The following is a 21,506-nucleotide window of genomic DNA, read 5'->3' on the forward strand; positions in this document are numbered from 1 at the left end:
ATTTAGTCCATTAACATTTATCAAGATTTAAGAAACTATTCCATCATCTATTTTATCTTTGTGAGTCTAAAGTTCTATATGTAACTTATCTTTAATCCTGACTAAGGAAAACTATAACCATAACTATCTGTCTTCAACTCCTTCAAAGACCACAGAAGGATAGTATATAAACTCTAGATATGACAGAGACATCTTGCTTTGTCAGTCACCTGAAGTTCTATTGTAATCTTCCATCTTCAGCCCATAGGCCATAGTGTGTCTGGCAGACTCTTCAGCAAAGCAGGAAACTTTAAACTGTCTTCTTGTATTGGCAGTTTGTCAGTCACTTTTCTCTGTGTCCTGCAGACTGTCTCGCAGACTCTTCCATGAAGCAGGAACTCTGTAGCAATGTCCATCTTGAATTAGCAGTCACTTTTTTGTGGGTCCTGCATGTCCAGTATATACAGCATAAAGTCAAACAGTCCAGACAAGAGCAGTATCTTGTCCAAATGGCTAGTCTTGCCATATTGGAAGTAAACTCCATAACGTGTTTTTTTAATGTCTATCTTCCTTTCTGACGCAGGTGGTGTTGCTAGGAGCATTGGTGCCTCTTTGTCAAGAAAAACCCTAAACCATTTTAAATGCCATATTCTGTAGGTCTTTGAAAGGTTTGAAGAATTTCTATCTATCTCAAATACATCTCTGTGTATCTTGAAAACCTAACTAACTTAACTCTAAGCTTTGACTATCATAGGTAATTATCTATAATCTGTACTACATTATATTTCTATATAAACACAATACCTAAACAAGAGGAGAAATACACATCTCACAAAATTGACATTAAATTGTATCAATAAATGAAAATCCATTCCAAAACAAAGTAATTATATCAATACCATAATTCCCTTTTTACCTTTAAAAATAATTGGCTGTGATCATTACCCATTTATAACCAAGTCCATTTAAATGAAAACAAACATTTATAAACAATATTTGGGAATTTGGGCGTCGTTCTTTCCAAACTACTTCCTGCTGATAGGGGCGCTGTCGTGGGGATCCTAAGAAGATGGCTGTAGTCTGCAAGGCTGCTTTGTTCAGCTGTTTTGAATGTAGAATCACCTGGTACTGTTTCAGGCGGTCTGGCTTGCTCAAACCACATTAGTCTGGAAAGAATCCACAGCTTTTCAATTTCTGTGGAAACAAAAATAGAAATCCTTTTCCCCAGTAACTTGTCCTTGAACTTAAATTTTTGAGTCAAAGCATTTTTAAAATACATAAATTGAATTAATGCAGCAGCATTTCCTTTATCAGTTGTTATTTTCTCAGCAGTCAAACAATGCAGAGACAACACAATAGCATACAGTAACCAGATTCTCTCTGAGCTTTTCATCTTTACGTGGCTTTATTATTACTGTTTATTTTAATTTTATTTATTTTATTTTTTGACATAGGGTTTCTCTGTGTAACTCTTATCTGTCCTGGAATTCACTCTGCATACCAGGTTTACTTTGCAAATCACAGAGATCTGCTTGCCTCTGTCTCCTGAGTGCTGGGATTAAAGGCGTGTGCTACAACACCCAGTTCCTCTTTGTCTCTTTAAAACCATTTTTTTTTCATGTCTACGTATATTTTAAAACACACTGTAAACCTTTAGAGGTTTTTTCTTAATATGAATCTGTCTTACTGTAAATCTTTATCTTTTTCTGTCCACGAGTCTTTTATCTGGTAAACAACAACATTGCTGAAATGAAAGTCATAGTTGTTTCTGTCAAGGTTTGCCAAAGATGGCGGCGACTATTTTACCGCCAGCAGTGAAAGCTGTGCTCACTGCCTTGGTCTGCATGCTGCCGGCTTGGAGATGTGAGCACTGCCATTGCCAGCTCTGATACACACCAATAAATTGTTAGCAGAGTTATTTAAAAGCTGTGCGGTTTTTTGCCTTTTATGCTGAGTCAGGAATCTTCCCTTAAAGGAGCTGCGCAAATATCTGCTTGTCTCTAGCAAAGCAGAGTTCAACTGAGAAAAATGCTGCTACCAAGAAACCTTGCTTGTCTCTGTTCTTTTGTTTCTAAAACCCTTTTTTAACTTTTCTTAAATTTTAAGTGGAAGTTCTTAATAGCCACGTGGGCGCCATTTGTAAGGTGTACTGTTTTTCCGCCCGCTGCTGCTCTTGTCCGGCAGCCGCGCCAGCCCCAAATAACACACAGAGACTCTGTATTCGATATAATCTGTTGGCCTGGTTACTATTTTCTTATTGGCTAGCTCTATCTTAAGTATTAACCCATTTCTGCTGATCTATGTATTTCTCTTACCAGGGAGCCGGCAGCATACTGCTTTCTTCAGACTCTCCATCTTGACTCCTCCTTACTACTTCCTATTTCCTCCTTGTCTCCTAGTCCCTCCTATCTTCCTTTCCTATTGGCCAACAGTGCTTTATTATTAACCAGTATGAGAAACATATATACATAATGGCATCTCCCATCATCTCCTCTTTTCTGTTTAAATAAAAAGAAGGGTTTTAACCTTAACATAGCAAAATATATCACATAACAGTTATCAAATAAGAATCACAGTTAACACTATTTAGTCCATTAACATTTATCAAGATTTAAGAAACTATTCCATCACCAGTTGATATGGCTACTTATGGCTGAAAGGGTGATAGAAGGGTTTAAGAGCCTTCTACTCTTGCCAATTTTCATGTCCCAGAAGTTAGTCAAGGGACCCCAGATAGATGTAGTTAGATCATCATAGGACCACCTGAGGGTGAGTTGGCTGTTTATGCAAGAAGATAGAGTTAGTATAGCAGTTAAGCACACAGGGTTCAGGACTAATAGGACCACTGCTAAGATTATAATAGGTATAATCCATTTTGCTATGAAAATTCCAAGACCCAATCTCAGAGCTGTTCACTTAAAGTGACGATAATGTGATGTAGAACACTTAAAGCAGATGAGACATTAATAGAATTATTGGGAATATACACACATACACACATTATTTGACCTTGGTAATAGAAAAGTATCTCAGAGAGGCTAAGGACAAGTGCCGAATAGACACACAAGGGCTCTAAGGAAGGCTGTTGCATACACCAAGGAGAATTGTAAGAGCAAAGGGATGGACTTCCATGGTTCAAGGAAAGGCAATACATACCTTTTGATACTGAAGGCAAAGAGAGTTCAACTACAGCTGAGTGGGATCTTGTTCTGTACTCCCTCAGCTTCCCAGTCATTGTGACCCTCGTTGAAAGAATGTGTGTGAAATGCAGTTGTGTAGACACTAAGCATTTCTAACAGAATTGAGTGGAGCACCCTTATAGGGCAAGAGAGGATGATGGTCAAAGGGAGCATTGTAGAGCAGTGAATCCTCTCAAGAGTGAGGACACGCAGTGGCCAAAGAAACCATTGTCTAGTGTTCATTTCTGGTGATGCCTCTTACTAGCATTTCATGAGCGCCACTACACACACAGTATGGCTATGAGTGACATGGTTGTGTGAAATGTAACAAGATGTTTCTTGGAACCTTACTAGCTTCACCTGGAGCAGAGACATCTAACTCCACCTCAGAGGAGAGAAAACCTAAGCTGTGTCCTAATGATGGGCTGTAGGCAGGCTGAGCAGAGTGAGGAAATGGAATTCCTGGCAGAGGGCAGCACTCAACATCCAGTGTTGTGAGATTCTTCTGGCTCTCTTGTTTCCATGCCGAATTACAAGATACTTAAATGCAAGAGACTTTTAAAGATTGGATTTTAAGAGTGTATAGTAATTGGACAAAATTATGGGTTTCACTGTGACATAGACCACATGTGATGTAGTTTGGTCATATGACTGCCATCACCCTCTTTAAACCCCAGTTCTAATAGTTTCTTTCCACTCTCACATCTTTCTTCCAGACTCCAATATGAGAGAAAGCATACTTGTCTACGTCTGGCCGATTTTCCATAACATGGTGTTCTATACTTCCATTTCCCCCCTAATGGCATGACTTTGCTTTGCTTGGGGCAGAGTCACACTCTATTGTGGGTGTGTATACATTCTTATATATGTGTATCACATTTTTACCCATCCAGCTACTGATAGCACTTAGGCCAGTTTTGTAACCTAGAGATTGTGACTCATGCTGTACTAATTATCAGTTTTCAGGTATCCCTGTTGCGTGCCGAGTCTGATTTCTTCAGAAGTGATGTAGCTGGATCGAATGGTGTTTCTATTTCCAGTGTTCAGAGAAAATCTATACCTGTTTCTGTGGTAGTTGTGCAAGCTTATATTCTCACCCCTGGTGTTCAAAAGCTCTTTCTTCCTGCATCCAGGGGGAACTTTTGCTCCTGGATTGACATACAGAAGGCCTAGAATTTCTAATGCATGGATAACTTCTTGTCTTCAATATTTTGTACATCTTGACATCCTGTTTTCTTCTGTGTGTCCCTGATTTCAGGGTAGTTAATATCTAGTAAGGGGGTTGGCTTTCTAGACTTAAGTATGAAATGGTTAAACCTGGATGTCTGTGAGCCAATGGAATCTCCCCAACCCCCTTTTGTTTACCTTTCCTTGCCCTTTAATAAAGTTCAGGAGTGTACCTTTATTTTCAGACAAGAACTTAGAATGATAAAAGATGCAGTTGAAAATAGATTTGATTGTCATTTTAGGATACTCTTTGAAACAGTCATAAAAATAACTCTCATAAAAATAAGGAAATTGAATTGGATGTTGGCTGGCTGATTCATTACTCATTGCCTTATCATTAATTATCTTCACAGTGAGTGCATTGACTGTTATAGGGATTAGATGGGTCAGTAAATTCAGAATGCTAGGTAGGCTCCACAAAAGACACATATCTATTTTTGTTTTCCTCAGATAGTGTCTCCCTGTGTAGCCCAGGCTGTTCTCAAATTCACTATATAGCCTAGCCTGGCTTTGTACAAGAGTTCCACCTGTCACCACCTACCAAGTGCTGGGGTACAAGTATGTGCCCAGCGTGCCTTTTAGGATTGTAATTATAAATGAACCTTCTGTGACATAGCACACATGGTTGGTCTGGAAGTACTGAATGGGCTGAGGATGTTGTGAGGCAGACACTCCATATGCCTTTCTTTGACAGATATTCCTATATTTAAGCATTCTCACTTCTGTGTCTGAGAAGAAAATGTGATACGCAAAATGTCAAATCAGCGAGGAAGTCAGGAAAAGCCAGAATACTGGGGAAAGTGTTTTGCCAGGGTGTTGGGGATGGAGGTGATGAGCTGGCCTCTGCTGACTTGCTAATGTCCAACTACACACACTACTTTGAAGGTTGCATTAAGATTGCTGATGGAAGTGAATGTGGGGCTCCTATGGCCAGCAAGGACGAGCCAACATGACAAGCTGGGGTGCTGTGAATGATAGGTGAGGGAAATGAATCTGCCATCCATTCCCTTGTACATGACTTGTGACTTCCACAGACTTGGAGCCTCTGCCTCTCTGGGAAAGAAAAGCCATGTCAAAACCTTTTGTTTTGAGCCACCTGCGACTCCCCCACCTTTTAGCCTGTGAACAAAGTGCTTGGATGGTACAGACCTCAGCTTTTTCTACATGGAAGGAGAGGTGCCTCAGTGGGATTTTAGGCATGGCTTGGAGCATGGCATGAGGAGAGTACCTGAAAAGCAGCCTCTGCCTTTGATCTTTGAGAAGTGAATGGAGAGTGTTGGACAGAGAACAACACAGGTGTCATGCCTCCATTTCTTTCTCTGTGGACAATTCTCCAAGCAGAGAGCTGAGGTGTGAGGGGATAATTAACGGTGACTGTGAGGGTTGACCGGTTTTGGTCTCCTGGCCTACCATGGTTTAGGGTGGTGGTTTAGGGGCTGTCGGGACAGGTGCTGAGCCTAGGAACCCTTTAACAAGGCTGTGAACAGATGGCTTCTAGGAGGTGGCAGATGCTACTGTATCTGCATGGGTAAGGCAGAACCACTTGGGAATACTCCTACCCTTTGAAAAAGCTAAGCAGACCATACAAAGTCTGTAGATGACCCGCTCTTCCTGCTCATTCTGTGGACCAGAGGAGGCAGAAGGCCTTCTGCCAAGGATCCCAGCTCTTCTCCATATCCCTGTCCCTCCCCTCTATTCACATAGTATCATTTAAAGTGGAGGCACATGAGTAATGAAGTGATCGTGGAGTCAGACCATCGTTCATCAAGGCGTACTCAAAGGGGCTCACATGAACTTTCCCAATAGCATAAGCTCTAAGCAACTAGACATTTTCATTTTCACCAGCCGTGTTATACACTGCCTTTGGGAGGGGGAGGTGATCAGAGTAGCTGCATAGAATTTGAAGAGTTGCATCTTCCTATGCCCAATTAAAGATGAAGGTGAAGTTCCTGTGCTTACTTGGTTCATGCCTTCAACATGTCTATTGGATGTCTTCTGTGTCCCATGGGAAGTGCATGGATAGTATGAACACAAGCCCTGCCTCCTGGAGCACATATCAAACATTGAAGACAGAAATAGAGCAAAGAAATTCCTTTTGTGGTAAATGCTGTGTTAGAAAAATGCCGTGTTAGAAGGGCAAAATAGAGCAAGGGTTTCTGTAGATAGGGTTGCTTTGGGGCTGCTTCTGTGAAGAGAGGTTGAAATGGAAGCATGAGTGACAGGAAGGAGTTTGCTCTTCTCATGGGATAAACTTAAAAACTGGAGTTGATGCTCTGTGTTAGCCAAGTCCACATCTGCGGGTTCATCCAACCCTGGATAGAAACTGTATATTAAGAACAACAATGACTGTCTTGCAAATAATAAAAAAAAGGACGGTACACTGTTTGCATGCAGTTTAGGCTGAGCCAGGCCCAGCACATTATCTAGAGGCGAGTGAGAGGATGGGAGTAGGTGTTGTTCAGATGCTGTGCCACTGTGGAAGGGGTGTGAGCATTTGGAGACTTTGTATCTAAAGCAGAGAGGGGTATCTCGGACCCAGCCCCCTCTATCTACAATGGGTGATGATTTGTACCAGTGTAATTCTCAGTTGATGTCCCTGCCTGGAGCCCAGATTTGAGATCCCAGGAGCAGAGGGGAATCTCTCCTAGCAGAGGGGATTGTTACAAAAAGTTACTATACTTGTATTTAATCCTTAGCCAAGCCAGCCTAGAAAGAAACAAATCCTCTGAATTGAGGATATGAAACAGCTTTTTTTTTTTTCTTTAAAGTTTGGGTTTATCTATGAAATACATTTCCAGAAGAGTACATTTATCTTCACTTACTTTACAGGATGAGTTAACATAAGACAAAGAATGGATTCCGAGGACCGGAGTCTGCATTGCAGGTCTTATTAAGAAAGCCTCACAGTTTGGTTCTGCTATTGATGAACACCACCACCAAAGGCACATGAGTAGGAAGGGTTTATTTGGCTTAGAAGTCCCAGTTCATCATTGAAGTAAGTCAGGGCAGGAACTCAAGCAGGACCAGAAGCAAGAGCCATGGAGGAACGCTGCTTGCTGGCTTGCATAGCTAACTCTTGTATATCCCAGGCCCACCTGCTCCAAAGGGCACTACCCACAGTAGACAGGGACCTCCCACATAATCATTAATCAAGAAAATGGCCCACAGACATGTTCAGAGAACTGCCTGATGGGGGAAATTCCTCAACTGAGGTTCCCTCTTCCCAAGTGACTCTAGATTATGTCAAGTTGACAAAAAGCTATGGCGTCAGCTGTGTGCTTCTTCATCCCCCCACTGCCTCCCAGAATGCCTCCTACGTAGGAGGTATTCAGTAACAGTGTGAATCCAGCATCCACAACACTTCAGAGAATAAACAGTCCACAGCCAATTACTCTCGCTGCATTTTCTTTGTTCCCAAGAGGAAAAAAAAAATCCAGTCAGTGTTGACAGAAACAAGAAATCCTGACCCATCACTGTCATCTTGTCTTTGTGCTCTCAGCTGTGGAGCTCTTGGTAGGAGTGGATCACATCTGCTATATTTGGAGAGAAACAGTCTGTGCAAAGTGGGGTCTTGAAAAGTCTCTCAAATGTGTCTGCCAAGGCGAAAATAACCACATTTTGTATTTGCCCAGCATTTCCATTGTGTCTGTTTGATCAGGAGAGCTAATCAGCCCCTGTGCTCCCGGCACCAAAAATGTAGCTATGTGCCTGTGTTCTCAAGAGTCACGAAACAGCTTTGTAAATACGGTATAGAAACCAGAGCTGTGCTTGAAACTTTGAGAAGGCGTGCGTGCGTGCGTGTGCGTGCGTGTGTGTGTGTGTGTGTGTGTGTGTGTGTGCATATGTGTTTGTGTGCGTGTTCATGCCTCTTATTAAAAAGCTCTGTAACAGCCATGGGACTGCTTTCCTAGAGTGGAGGTCTGCCTGGAGGCATGGGGGGGCACCTTCATACACTTTTCAAGTGAGGGAAGATGTATCAACTCCTTACCCCTCATTATAAAAGTCTGAATAGCCACATCTGCCAGCAGTGTGCAATAATAGAAATTTAAGCTATTATCTATGGAGGTGGATCTGGGATCAAATCTAACTATGAAAAATACCTCTGCTATCAGTGCTTAGCAAACTATGGCTTGGAGGCTCAAGCTGAGCTGAGGTAAAGGTGTTGCAGTCCCATTCCAACACTGTGACAAAATATCTGGGTAAATGATTTAGGGAGAAGACGTTTGGGCCTAGGTTTTCAGAGATTGCAGTTCATGGTCACTTGGCCTGTTGACTTTGGAATAACATCAAGGAGGGAGCCCAGGAGGGAAGAAACTGCCCGCCTCATGGTGCCTGGGAGGGAAAGAGAGAATGGGAGAGTTCTGGGTTCCCATATCCCTTGCAGTGACCTAACTTTTCTTTCATTAGACTGTACCGTTAATAAGTTCAAGCACCTTCCAATAATGTCACTATAGGTGGCTAAGGCTTTGACCTACGGCATTTGGGAGACTCTGAAGAAATAAACAATAAGAAAAAGTTTTAGAGATTTTTGTGCTAAAAAAAACAAGGGAGGAGGATTGGAAGGAAGAGGGTGTGGGAAGGGGAGAAGGAATATGAGAGACCACATGTGGCCACAAATCTTAAAATATCTACTAACTTGCACTTTTCAAAACAATTGTCAAGCTGAGATTTCTATAACTGCTTTCAGTTTGTGGACGAGGAAGCCAGTGCTCAGTGGGCAGCTGCCTAGGTAGGCTCACAGGGTAGTGAGCACATATGAGAAGAGCAGGGCTCAGGTTCCTGTTAGCCCTGTCTTTCCTGTGGCCTGGGATGTGTTGTGATTGTTAAGGTTTCTCTTTTGAGTCTTGTTATTCAAGAGCTCACAGTTCAAGGGCCTGGGGGCAATGGCTTAGCAGGTAAAAGGCTTACTGCATGGGAATCAGGACCTGGAATTGGATCACTGGCTCCCACTGATAAGCCATGCACCAAGGTGTGCTTCTGTAGGGTAGGGACAGGAGCATCTCTGGAGCTCATTGGCTAGTCGTCCTAATTGAATGATAAGCTTTGGGTCCAATCAAAATTTCTGTCTTAAAGATAAGGCGGAGATTGAATGAAGAAGAGATATGACATTGACTTCTAGCCTCCATTCGTAAGTGCTTCTGCGTACACGCCCTATGTGTGCACACATGCCACACACACACACATACACACACACACACACACACACACACATATACACACACACACTCCCATACATAGCCACTTCCACTTCCATCCACCACACCTCCACACAACATAAATGAAGAGTTCACGATTACAACCCTAACTGCCCAGAACTAAGCCAGCGTTACAGGATGAGGCCATGACACCATAGCTTGCGCTCCTCAGTGACATCAGCTACAACTCAGGCTCCCAGACCACCAGCAGTTCTGACCAACTACATGTAAATTACAAGTTCTCATTAAGCCCTTCTGAGAATTCGGGCACATAGTACACTTGTGTAATGAGTTTTACTAAAAAGGATAACTTGACACCATTCAAATTAAAGGTAGTAGGATACCTTGTAGGAAACCTGTGTCTGAGACATCTAGAACCACAGCACTTCAGGGTGAACTATGAGTGAACAGCAGTTCGCTCCTTCTGACTCACCTTTCTTGCTCTCCTGGCTTTTAGGGAAACGTCAGTTCTCTATGGACTCTTTTATGTGATAGTTGCTATATCCAGTTATGGGCAATTGATAGAATGGCCAGGGTGTAACTCATGGAAACCAAAACCTTAGCACAGCTTGGATAGAGTAGGGAACTCTGGCTGTCCTTCAGCGGCTTCATATTTATTTCAAAGGAAACGTTTCCTCTGCCTCCTGATCCCTTTGTGGGCAGGAGAAGCCTTCAGACCTACAGAGTGTGTGCCCACAGGTCAGCCACAGTCAGAGACCTTGCTTTCTGGTTCCCATGCTTGCTGATTCACCGTGGCTCACCTTGAGCAGATAGCCATCCTCATTAGTCCACAGAATTGCCCAGCAAAAATGTAGCTGCTCTGGCTTGTCCCTGAGAGAAGGGTTTAATATCTAGGCAAGGAAGAAGTCTGTGGTGGTTCCATGATGGATAGGTGCCCTCAAGAGGCATCTAGTCCATTAGGTTTAGAAGTATTCATCCATCATAAACTTATGACTGCTGCTGATGTGGTAGCCACTGTTCAGGGTTAGGCGAGGTAGGTTCCTTCCCTCAGAGCCTTGGCCATCGATTGTCCTCTGCCTTCTGTAGGAGCGAACTGAGTACTTGTCAATTAGCCTAGTGTTGTTCTCTTAATCTTTCCATTCCTGTTGGTTTCTTTCTCACCTACCAAGTATCTATTGACCCCTCTATCTGATGACTCCATGCCTAGTTATGTGGGGGGAGTTATAAGCATACACTTGGCTTTTGTACAGTGGTATCTGTCAAATGCATTAACTCAGGGTTTGTCTCAGGAGTCCAAATTTGAAACCTTCACCATAATGTGCTCTGCTATATATGGCACAGTGTTTTCCTTAGGCAATACAAATTTGTATTATTTTGAAAATGTATCTTCCAGCTCCCCTGGGTCAAGATGAGGTCACAGTGGTAGAAGAAATTTATCTTCTGACATTTCGTCACAGACTAAAATCTCCCAGTCTAGTTCTGATAAGTATAGGAAAATGGGCATTGTGCCATGCCAGCAACTTTGGAGACTCAGTGTCAGTCTTGTTCTCTTACCATTTATTTGTGTCAATAATCCTTCACCATTGATAGTACTTATCAGAATTTAAATGTTGGTCAAACTATTGCTTTCATTCTCTTATTATTTTTAATTTTGTGTATATGTGTGCATATATGTCACATGCTTACAAGTGCCCATGTTGGCCAGAGGTGTTAGGTTGCCTAGGACTGGATTTACAGGCCATTTTGAATCACCTAACATGGGTACCAGGAACCAAAGTTGAGTTCTAAGAGTAGTGTATGCCCTTAACCACTGGCCATAATTCTGTTATTTCTATCTGTAATGTTTTTTTTTATCCTGGTCTGCTTTAAACCTCGGGTATCTGTTTCTCTCCACCTTTATAACCCACACAACCAGTTTCCCACTCTCAAAAGACAGTCTTACAGATTCCTTCTGAGATGTTTTTCAGGTCTAAGTTTTCTTTCATTGTTCACTCAGCCCATGCATTTACTGCCTTGCATCTGGATTGCACAGGTGATGTCCATACAGTCAGCTATCTTCTTTCTCCTCCTACTTTGTCCATCACTGCTAGGTGCTCATGCTCATTTTCTTTCTTAGACATTGTTTGCGGTGGCTTCAGATAACGCTCAGGGCAAAGCTGGGCCTTCTGGACCTTGTGTGTCATCTGCAGTCTGCCCACAGGCTCTATTTCCTGAGCTGCTTGTCTGCTCTCTTCCTCAGGTTGAATCCTCAACATGGGTTTATTTTTCGTTTGGTCCCCATACAATTTTTGTTTACTTAACATTTAATTGGGCTTTCCTTGCCCCTTCCACAATGCCCTCCTCTTTCCTAACAAAATCCATGTCCAACCTGGAAGGTTCTCATATCTTCCAGCCACTTCTCCACCCAAAGCACAAAGTGATGGTGTGACCTCTGACCACCCTTTCCCTTCAATCCCACTCTTAGTTACTTGGTCATAAACTGTCACTCACTGGTAGGTAGCTGTAATGGTGTAGATTGTCATATGATTCCTTAAATCTCTTGCTATTTTTGACAAGAGGTGGGACCTCCTATTTTGTGATTCCAGCAGCAGCAGCATCTAACTAACTGATTTTTCAGATGTGGCTGCTTACTTACAAAGCAGTACAGTGCAGAATTGGTGAGGATGTGGCTCACAAAGAAGGAAATAGTGGGGGGTTCCATTGGTGATAAGGATTTTGTGGCTGTGATGCTTAGAGGAGTGGAGAGCCACTAAGTGGGTGCAGTCTTGGCATTAGACTGTTTGATCCAAGCTAATGGTAGGTCTTTGATCTCTGCACTGATCACTGTAGTTCTACCAGGGAAATCCAAGGCATTCTTTATGGGTTCCCATCATGTGTCAGGCTGTGGAACTCTGGGATTCTCATTCAGGTGACTGTAGTAGACAAAACAGATTCCTGCTGTCATGGAACTTGGGCTGTTGGGTCTGGGAAAACGTCACAAATAAATGATATCAGGTGATGATGATGAATGCCGAGGAGCAAAACAAAACTGGGTATGATGTGGCAGAGTGAAAAACTGTTCTTTTGTACCAACTAGTCATAAAAATAGTCTCCATCTGTCTGAAAGTAGCAAGTGCTTTGAAACACAGCCTCGATGGGGACAAGGTTCAGTGGCAGAGCACTTGCATAGCACATGCAAGGCCTTAGTTGGGCTCAACTCCTAGCCTACAGAGAGACGAGAATAAATAAATCAAGCCTGAAATCAAAACAAAGCCCATTCTTTGAAATCCAGGAAGCAGAGCTGATAGGGTAGCCAGGACGGAAGTAACAGTCTTGTTTCCTGCTGCCCCTTCTATGCAAAGAGGGGACTTGGCAGAGTCTACTGGCCAGGGTAGACCCAGGTTGGTCTTACAGTAAGAAATAGCCTGGGTGTGGTTCACCCATTGATAAAAAAAGCAGAAAACTGGTGTGTCTGGCTTGTGGACCCAGGTATGAGCACTAAAGCCTGAACCTGCCAAGTGCTCTGGACTTTGGGAAAGGGAAAGGCCTTCGCCTACTCCAGGCTTAACCCTTCTCCCTTCACTAGTCTGGGTAGTAGTAGTATGTCAGCTCTGGATACTCAGTTTGCCTTTCCGTTTCCATTATCTCATGCTAAGGATTGTAAATCTTATAGTCAAGTTAACAAGATGATTTAACGCAAACCTCAGTTTTTCAGATTTTCTCCATATCACTAACAGGTCTCTCTGTAGCTAGTAAGTGGAAGTTTACTCCAGTAAGGGGCAAGTCTTGTAAATGAATTGCAATATACACCTCTTTGATGGGTAGAGAAGATGGGGTTATTAGTTGGATAAACATTTAAAGAAGACAAGGTTCTACCTGCAGAGCTTTTGTTTTTCTGTGAGCCTTGATTCTCCTTAAAGGTGAGCAGCTTCTTCCTAGAGGGTATGCTGCACTGGACCTGTGTGTGTGTGTGTGTGTGTGTGTGTTTGCCATCGCTCAAGCATGATGCGTGCATACACCTCACGAAAAGTGCAGGGGAGTTTAGCTCACTCAGAAGCTTAGAGACAGGGCTTGCTATCGTGTGGGAGCCACGGAAACTACTTAAGCAAGGGAGCTCATGCGCTGGACCAAAGCCGGCTTGGTGAAGTTGAACCTCTGAGGTGATCTGACCTGTTTGTGGACACCAGCAGCAGAGCTCTGCATAATGGCGGTGCTCACAAGCTCTGCCCACCTGATTCGGGACTTTGGTTCTACAGTGTAGAGGTTCTTTCACCTCCTGCGATGACTGCACGTGGGTCATTTTCCTAGGGCTGTTTGTCTTATTGTGATTATACACCATCCACGAGGCCCAGAAAACCCAGCTCCTGAGTGCAGTCCCTGGGTCGAGGCGTGCTGTCACGCCTCGGTTAGGTAGCTGTCTTCTGGCTTTATCGCTGACTCCCTTGGCCTCCTCTCCAGTTTTAGGCTGTCTATAGCAGCCCTCCTGCCTTTGCCCCCAGCCAGCCTGGCCAGAGCGGGTGCTGCAAGCGCAAGCTACTTGCGCGGCCAACTGCATCCTTGCGAGCGAGCGCTCTAGGCTGCCGAGAGGTTCCGTAGCGCTGGGGTTCAGCAGTTCGGATAGGGTAGCTCAGGGCCCCACAGGGTCTCCGGACGGTCCGGAGTGGGATCTGTTAAGTCCGGAGCTAGAGAAGCCTGGGCTGCAGAACCTTCTCCACAAGTCCAGGTTGGGTGGGGCTTCAGAGGAGGGGCGGGGCTTCCACTGGTCTACGGAGGGGCAGGGCGTCAGGCAGGGGCGGGGCCTCCGCAGATCCGTGGCGAAGCGGGGTCCCAGGGGTGGGACCTATTCACAGGTCGGGGTGGGGCGTCTCAAGTCACCGAGGGGTGGGAACTCACAGGTCCAGAGCCCGGCTGGGTGGGGTGGGGCGGGGCCTGCCGCTGCCTTGGCGGCTGTGGCTACAGTCTAGTATCCAGGGGCAGCCAAGGTACAGAGGCAGCCAGAGCATCCTTCGCTCCTGGACCCGCCTGCAACACGCTCGCAGACTCAGGCCTGGAGGCTGACTTCTTTTGTGTTTTGTTTTCTGCCCCGCGCCTCATCTCTACAGGACCCGTTCGTTCTTCTGCGGGCTACAAGAAGGCAGAGGATGAGATGTCCCGGGCTACGTCTGTTGGAGACCAGCTAGAGGCACCAGCCCGCATAATTTACCTCAACCAATCTCATCTCAACAAATTCTGCGACAACCAGATCAGGTAGGAGAAGCCGCAGCCGAGTGAAGCTCAGCGCCCACCTTCACCTGGCTTTTCAATCACCCGGCCAGCCCTCGGTACACTTGCTTCCCCCAGCACTTTGCATCTCTGCCTCCTGCATCTACCTTGAGCTCAGAGGTCCACACCAGCCAGGTACCTAGTAGGCCATGTGAGCACAGCTGCCTTCTTCCTCCCCTTTGCAGTGCTGTGCCCAGTCCCTCTGTGAGCCCCGCGGAAGTTATTCTAATGCCAAAAGTGAAGGTGTCTACTCACCACTGTACTGCCTTCCAAGAATCTCTGTAGTCTCCATGGTTCTCTTTGTCATTATGAATAGTTTGCAGAACGTCTGTGGGGAAATGCTTTGTTAGGCAACTCACAGGCCACAGGGACTCATGTTCATTTCCCAGTGACCCACTGCATTTACTAAGGGTCTTGTTTGCTAGGAAACTTTGTCCAGAGTCAGCAGAAAAATGAATGGAAGGTAGCATTTTAGCAGCTGCCTAGTGTCTGCTCTCTGTCTGCTGGCCAGTGTGTTAGTTGTGTTAGCAATGCCAGCATCTCCAGTGTCTCGTGGAGCAAGTCATTACCTCCAGATCAGGAAACTGGATAGAGATGTGACATGGTGTACTATGCTCATATATTAACAGATACTGAATGGGAAAGCCAGAAGTCAAACCCACTCGTGAGCAGCAAGCATATCCCAGCAGCTGTGCAAAACTTGTTTCTTAGCTTGGTGTTAACACACTTTGAAATGTCATTAAACTTATAAGCTTTGACCAGCTTCCCCTCTCCGAGTGCTTTCTGAGGATAGTTTTGTAAGCTCCATAGGTCATCATACTCAGACCAGGAAGATACTGACAGACCAGGTCCTGCGCAGATTACTGAGATACAATCTAGTACTCTTTTTGTTTTGTTTTAAATAAAGCTTTGGCTGACACTTTGCTATTGTTACATATCTAACTATTACACTACCTCAGTCATGCCACACTGGCTGCCTAGCTTGCAGTGAGATATGATTGTTGGTCATTTCTATAGCCTGATAGGATTTGGGAAAGAATAACAATGTACCTATGTGCATTTATCTTATTAAGGGAGTGTTAGGTTGCGTGGCTTTATTTTGTGTTTCAAGAATGACCTTTAAACACATTTTACCTTTAAAGAAGTAAAGCTTAGGCTCTGAATCGTGATTCCTGAATACGTAGGCTTGTTTTGAGATATGGAACATTGCAGATATTACAAACAGCCTGTTATGGTATTATAAACCAGGGTAAATGTACTTAAAAAAACAGAGAGGAAATTGGAGCCTCATACATTGCCAATAGGAATGAAAGATGGGGCTGCTGCTTTGGAAAGCAGTTTGGCATGTCTCCAAAAGGATCAGGATAAAATTAGTATAAGACCCAAAATTCCAAGACCAGGTATACATAGCTAACTCATGTGGAAACAGAGGTCTTCACAAATACATGTACAGCATGTACATAGCAGCAGGACTATGGTTGCCAGAACACACACACATCTAGGTCTTTGTTTAGATGAGGTTAGGAAGTGTGGAGGAGCCACACAATGGAATATTGTCTGGCTATACAATGATACAAAATAGATGAACTTTAAAAGTTATTAAATGAAAGAGCAAGTCATGAAAAGTCTCATTTTGTAGGAATTGATTTATGTGAAGTAGCTGAAAGAGAGATGTATCTCATGATACACTAGTGGTTCCTGGGGCTGGCGAAGGAAGATGGAAGTATGGGAAATGGAGAGTGACTGTGTAGCTTGGAACGATGACTGTGTTACTCTGAATGTGTGAAATGTCATAGAGATGAACATTGGGTATGTAGTTCCATGTCTCCACACCTTTCATATCTTTATTGAATTCCTTGGGGGGAAATACTAAGGTCATTTTGTAAAAATTTAATATTTTGTAAGGATATTTGATTGGAGCATAATATTTATTTTTGAACTTCAGTAATTCTTCAAAGTTAATTTTGCTTTGTTCCACCAATTTTGGTATCTTTTTGTGGTGGTTTGAAACAGTGACAATAAAATAGGGGTCTCCTCGTCCGAATCCCTAGTTTCCACAGGAAATATACTGTTTATTTTTTGTAAACTTGACACAGCAATGGTGACCTGGGAAAAGGGAACCTTAGTTGAGAAAATGCCTCCATTAGACGGCTTTGTAGGCAAATCTGTGGGGGACATTTTCTCCATTAATGGTTAATGCAGGTGAGCCCAGCCCTCTGTGGATAGCAGCATCCCTGGGCAGGTAGTCCTTGGGTGTCGAAGAAAGCAGACTGATGAGCCATGGAGAGCAACCCAGGAAGCAGCACTCCTCCATGGTCTCTGCTTCATATCCTTCCTCTAGGTTTCTGCTTTGGGTTCCTGCTCTGACTTCCCTTCATGATGGCCTGAAATCTGTAGGCTGAAATAAACCCATTGCTTCCAAGTGGCTGTGCTCATGTGTTATCATAACAATGGAGAGTGAATTAGGACAGAAGGCAAACATTAGGGAACAATGGGGCCTCAATACCTGTCTGTATCAGGGCTGGTTTTATCCTTAGAGGGATTCCAACTGGTTATCAGATATGTAGTTTCATTTATACTTTTTTGCAAGAAGGGTTTGGAATAACTATGCGTATTGAATTAGCTAAGCATGAAGCAGGCATGTACCAGCTGTATAATTGTATGGTTGGATTCATTTTAAATAAATACATCATACCAAGTATTAAAACGTCAATTTCTGTCTGGCTTTGTGGCTTATCCTGTAAGAATGCTTCTAAATGTGTGGCCCTTGCACTTCTGTGTCCCCTTCTGCTGTGTGTTAATGGGATCACTAATGGTTGTCATGACTTGTAGTTCATTCAGAACCGACTATAAAGCTTGACTTTAGAGTTTGGGGTATGGAATTGGAGTACTTTAGTAACGCTGCGCTGAAGTCAACTTTATAAAACATTGACTTTTCTTTAAAAACAAAAAACTAAGATTTTCAAGGGAATGTTTTCATTAAAGGAAATTGCTAAATAATTTTTTCTTAATATAATTTTCCATGTGTAAAGGTTGATACTCTTCTCATAGGCAGAAACATGGAGGGGTCTTTCTCAGACTACCCATCTCCCTCTCATGCCGGGGATGGAACCTGCCTTATACACTCCAAAAACATGCTATACTCCTCAGCATGTTGCTTCTAAATTAAGCTTTTTGGAATGAAAGGCTCCCAGGGGGTAGCTGGGGATCCTAATGATCCAGTGACTGGAGTGCCTTTCCAGAGCTTGCCCTCTCTACACCTCAGGCCCTTTCTGGCTTAGACCATTGCTGCCCTGACAATTACTCTGTATTTACTTTTGCAGGTATGTGGCAAGGTTTGACATAAAACCCTGGACTTAAAGTCATGGAGTTTGACAGTGAGGAAGCCAGAGTCTGGTCAGCACCTTTATCCTAGGTATTGGTTTTCACCAAAGAGGACAATGATTTTCTTCATTGTGTGGAAATTAATAGTAAAGCTGGGCATGGTGATGTACACCTTTGATCCCAGCACTCAGGAGGCAGAAGCAGGTGGATCTCTGTGAGTCTGAGGCCAGCCTGGTGTACAGAGTGATTTCTGGGACAGCCAGAGCTGTAGTGAGAAACTGTCTCAAAACAAAACAAAGTAAGCAAAAAGAATTGAATAGTAATTAAAGGGATGTTACAGTGTTCTTATATGTATGGAAGATTATGTACCTAACCAGATCTCCTTTTTCTGGTGTACACTTTCATCTCCTTTTACACACTGAAACGCACAATTGAGACACCTAAAGTGATGTTTTTGTTTATTCATGGAATTGTGTAACCATCATAATTGTAAAATTTAGACCATTTATACCACTTCAAGAAGAAACTGTACCATCTGTCAAGCATTCTCTCTCCCAGTACCATCATCTATCAATTATTCTTCTCTGTCACTGTATCATCTATCTGTCATCCTTCTTTCTCCCTTCTGCCTCCTCCTCAACATCTAAATAACCACTAATCTACTTTATGCTTCTGTGTGTCAGGCATTTTCCGTGAATGGTACCATAACCTTTTATGTAGCATATTTAAATTAAAGTGTAACAAAAGTTGCTACTTAGAGGAATGTGTTGGTAAATCTTTAATTTATATATCTTGGCACAATTTGCCAAATAATGATGAAAATATTTATGATACCACAGTTAGCATCTTTTTCTGTGGTTATCAATGTATACGCTTTGGAATTCTGATTTCCAAAGCTGTAGGGAGTTTTCATGTTTGAAGTCAGGTCAGTGCAAGTTCTAGATCCTTCATTTGGGTTTGGAGTGATTCATTCATTTCAGGTGGGTGTTTCAGCTAGCAGCAATCTACAGTAGAGCGAGGGAGCTTTGTCAGATGAACGTGTTTCTTCAGGTTGCTTTGTCTTAAGGGAAAATTGTTTTATATTTAATGTAAATATATTGCTGTCTTTGCCAGTGTAAGTTTAAAATAGAGTATCTCCTGTCTAGAAAGAGAATCTGAGCATCGGGTGCAGTGTATATAAGATCATCATTTTAAAAAGCAGGTTAAGCAACCCTAATTTGAGAATCCAAAATTTAAAAAAAAAAACTTCTCAAAAATCTGAAATATTTTGAGAATTGACATCATATCATGAACAGAAAATTCTGTATGTAACCTCAGCTGGTGGGTGACCATTAAAACAGGTACAGCAAAGACATGTAGTTCAGGCATGCAATACCTGTAAAACACAAATAGATTCTATGTTTAGACTCATAAAATCTCATTGTGTCTATGCTGATATTCCTAAGTTCAAGAAAGACAAAACAGAACAAAAAAAAAAAAAAATAAGTGATCAAGGCAGATCAGAAACAGACATTTTGATGAGGGATGTTTAACCTATATGCTAGTACCCAAATGTCACAGAGTGTGCTTGTTATAAGGGACAGAAAGAGCATAATAGCTTTTAGTAGTCCATTTGTAAGTATACTGTGGTGCAGATGGCAAGTGTATATGGTACTAGAGCCAGTGGCATTAGGTAATATGAAGATAAAGAATTCTCTCAATTTTTAAAGCTACAGTATTTAGACAATCTGGTTTTTGTTAAACCTGCTTATTATTTAATTAAGGAAACACTACCAAAATCTTAATAAATTTTTTGTTGATTTGCAAAGATAATTATTTAAAGGAGTTGGGGTGCAGATCCTTGAAGAGTTTGCCAAGCAGGCACAGAGGCTCAGTCTTCAGCATGGAATAAACCTGCTGTGGTGGTGCATGGCTGTAATCTCAGCACTCAGGTGGTGAGGATAGGAGGGTCAGTTCAAGGTCATCCTCAGATATGTAGCAGATACAGGCCAGTCTGGGTTGCACAAAGTATCTCAAAAATAAGCAGGGACCAAGGATATGAATCACATAGTACAGCACTTGCTGGGTGAAAATGAGGACTTGAGATGGGATCCGTAGCACTCACATAAAGAGTTCAGCATGGGAGATGGAGAGATGGCTTAGTGGTTAAGAGCAGAGGACCTGAGTTTTGTTGTTAGCACCCACATTGCTGGGGGGGGGGTGTGTGTGTGTTCCAACTGCTAGTAACTCCAGCCAGCTCCAGGGAATCCTCACACCCTTGGCCTCTGTGGCACCAACACTTATATATGCATACCCATTTGCATAGTTAAAAATAAATTGTATCTTTTTAAAGTCAGGCATGTTAGTGTGTGCTCATAATTCTAGCAGCAGGGAGACAGAGGCAAGAAGGTCCCAGGGCTTGCTGACTAGCTAGTCTAGCCAATAAGTGAACTTCAGGTTCAATGGGAGACCACATGGAGTTGACACCTGATGTCAACCTCTGGTTTCCACATCACACACACACACACACACACACACACACACACACACACACACACACGAACAGACATGCAAATAACTAACTAACTAAATAAAAATAAATAGCAAAGCTTATGTAGCTCTGACCAGGGACAGCTGTACTCATCAAGTTTGCTGAAGATACAATGCTCATTGATTTGTTGTTTATGTTGAACACATCTACTCAGCTACCTTCAAGCCCCCTGGAGATCTCATCTCTGTCTCTGCTATTTTTACTTTAGAGTCCTACACTCTTGGTTAATCTCCAAAGCAGACAATTTCCTGATGAGGAACATCATAATAGATCAGGAATACTTTTTTTTTTTTTGTATGTACTAGCAGCAAATAGCTCGACAGAAAAGTCTGGCTACTAAAAAAAGTGCTATCTGATTTATACCTGGGGCAGGATTTTGAGGTATCTCACATTTGAAAATACTGAAATTATAGGGTGCTTGGCACCATGCATTTCAGGTAACCACTGGATGCCTAAGTTGTCTTGAACTGTATTTTTAGAAACAGACCAAAAAAAAAAAAAAAAACTAAAAAAAACCAAAAACATGTCAGCCTTGGGCTAGTTAAGTATGTTTCTAAGGAAACAGCAAATGCCTGGGAGAAGAGTTTGGTGGTGATATTTATCAAATTGACCTTTGTGTGGGTTCATAATGAAGCCAATGAAACCTCTGCACTACCTATTCATAGGGAGGCAAAGACATTCTGTTTGAGAATCTGGATCAGTGGCCTCTTTTACTGTTCTTCCCTTCTCTCCCCTTCCATCCCCTCCCTCCCCTCCCTTCCTCCTCCCCTGCCTTCCTCCTCCCCTCCCTCTTTTTAAATTTGAAACATGGTCTCTCACTCTGTAGCCCAGTTGGCCTTGAACTCACTCTTCCATCTAGGCTGGCAGGGA

The 21,506-nt window shown here is 43.0% G+C and overlaps 1 protein-coding gene across 3 annotated transcripts in view; it reads left to right on the forward strand.

Moving 5' to 3' along the window:
* Positions 1-21,506, forward strand: part of Atp8a2 (ATPase phospholipid transporting 8A2) — a 515,396-nt gene that overhangs the window by 99,202 nt on the left and 394,688 nt on the right. For all 3 annotated transcript variants that reach the window (XM_051195581.1, XM_051195585.1, XM_051195582.1), the window contains exon 2: positions 14,623-14,767. In XM_051195581.1, the coding sequence (XP_051051538.1) occupies positions 14,623-14,767 (145 nt within the window). The remainder of the gene's footprint in view (positions 1-14,622; positions 14,768-21,506) is intronic.

This window comes from Phodopus roborovskii, unplaced genomic scaffold (genome assembly GCF_943737965.1).
Source record: "Phodopus roborovskii unplaced genomic scaffold, PHOROB, whole genome shotgun sequence".
Taxonomy (NCBI): Eukaryota; Metazoa; Chordata; class Mammalia; order Rodentia; family Cricetidae; genus Phodopus; species Phodopus roborovskii.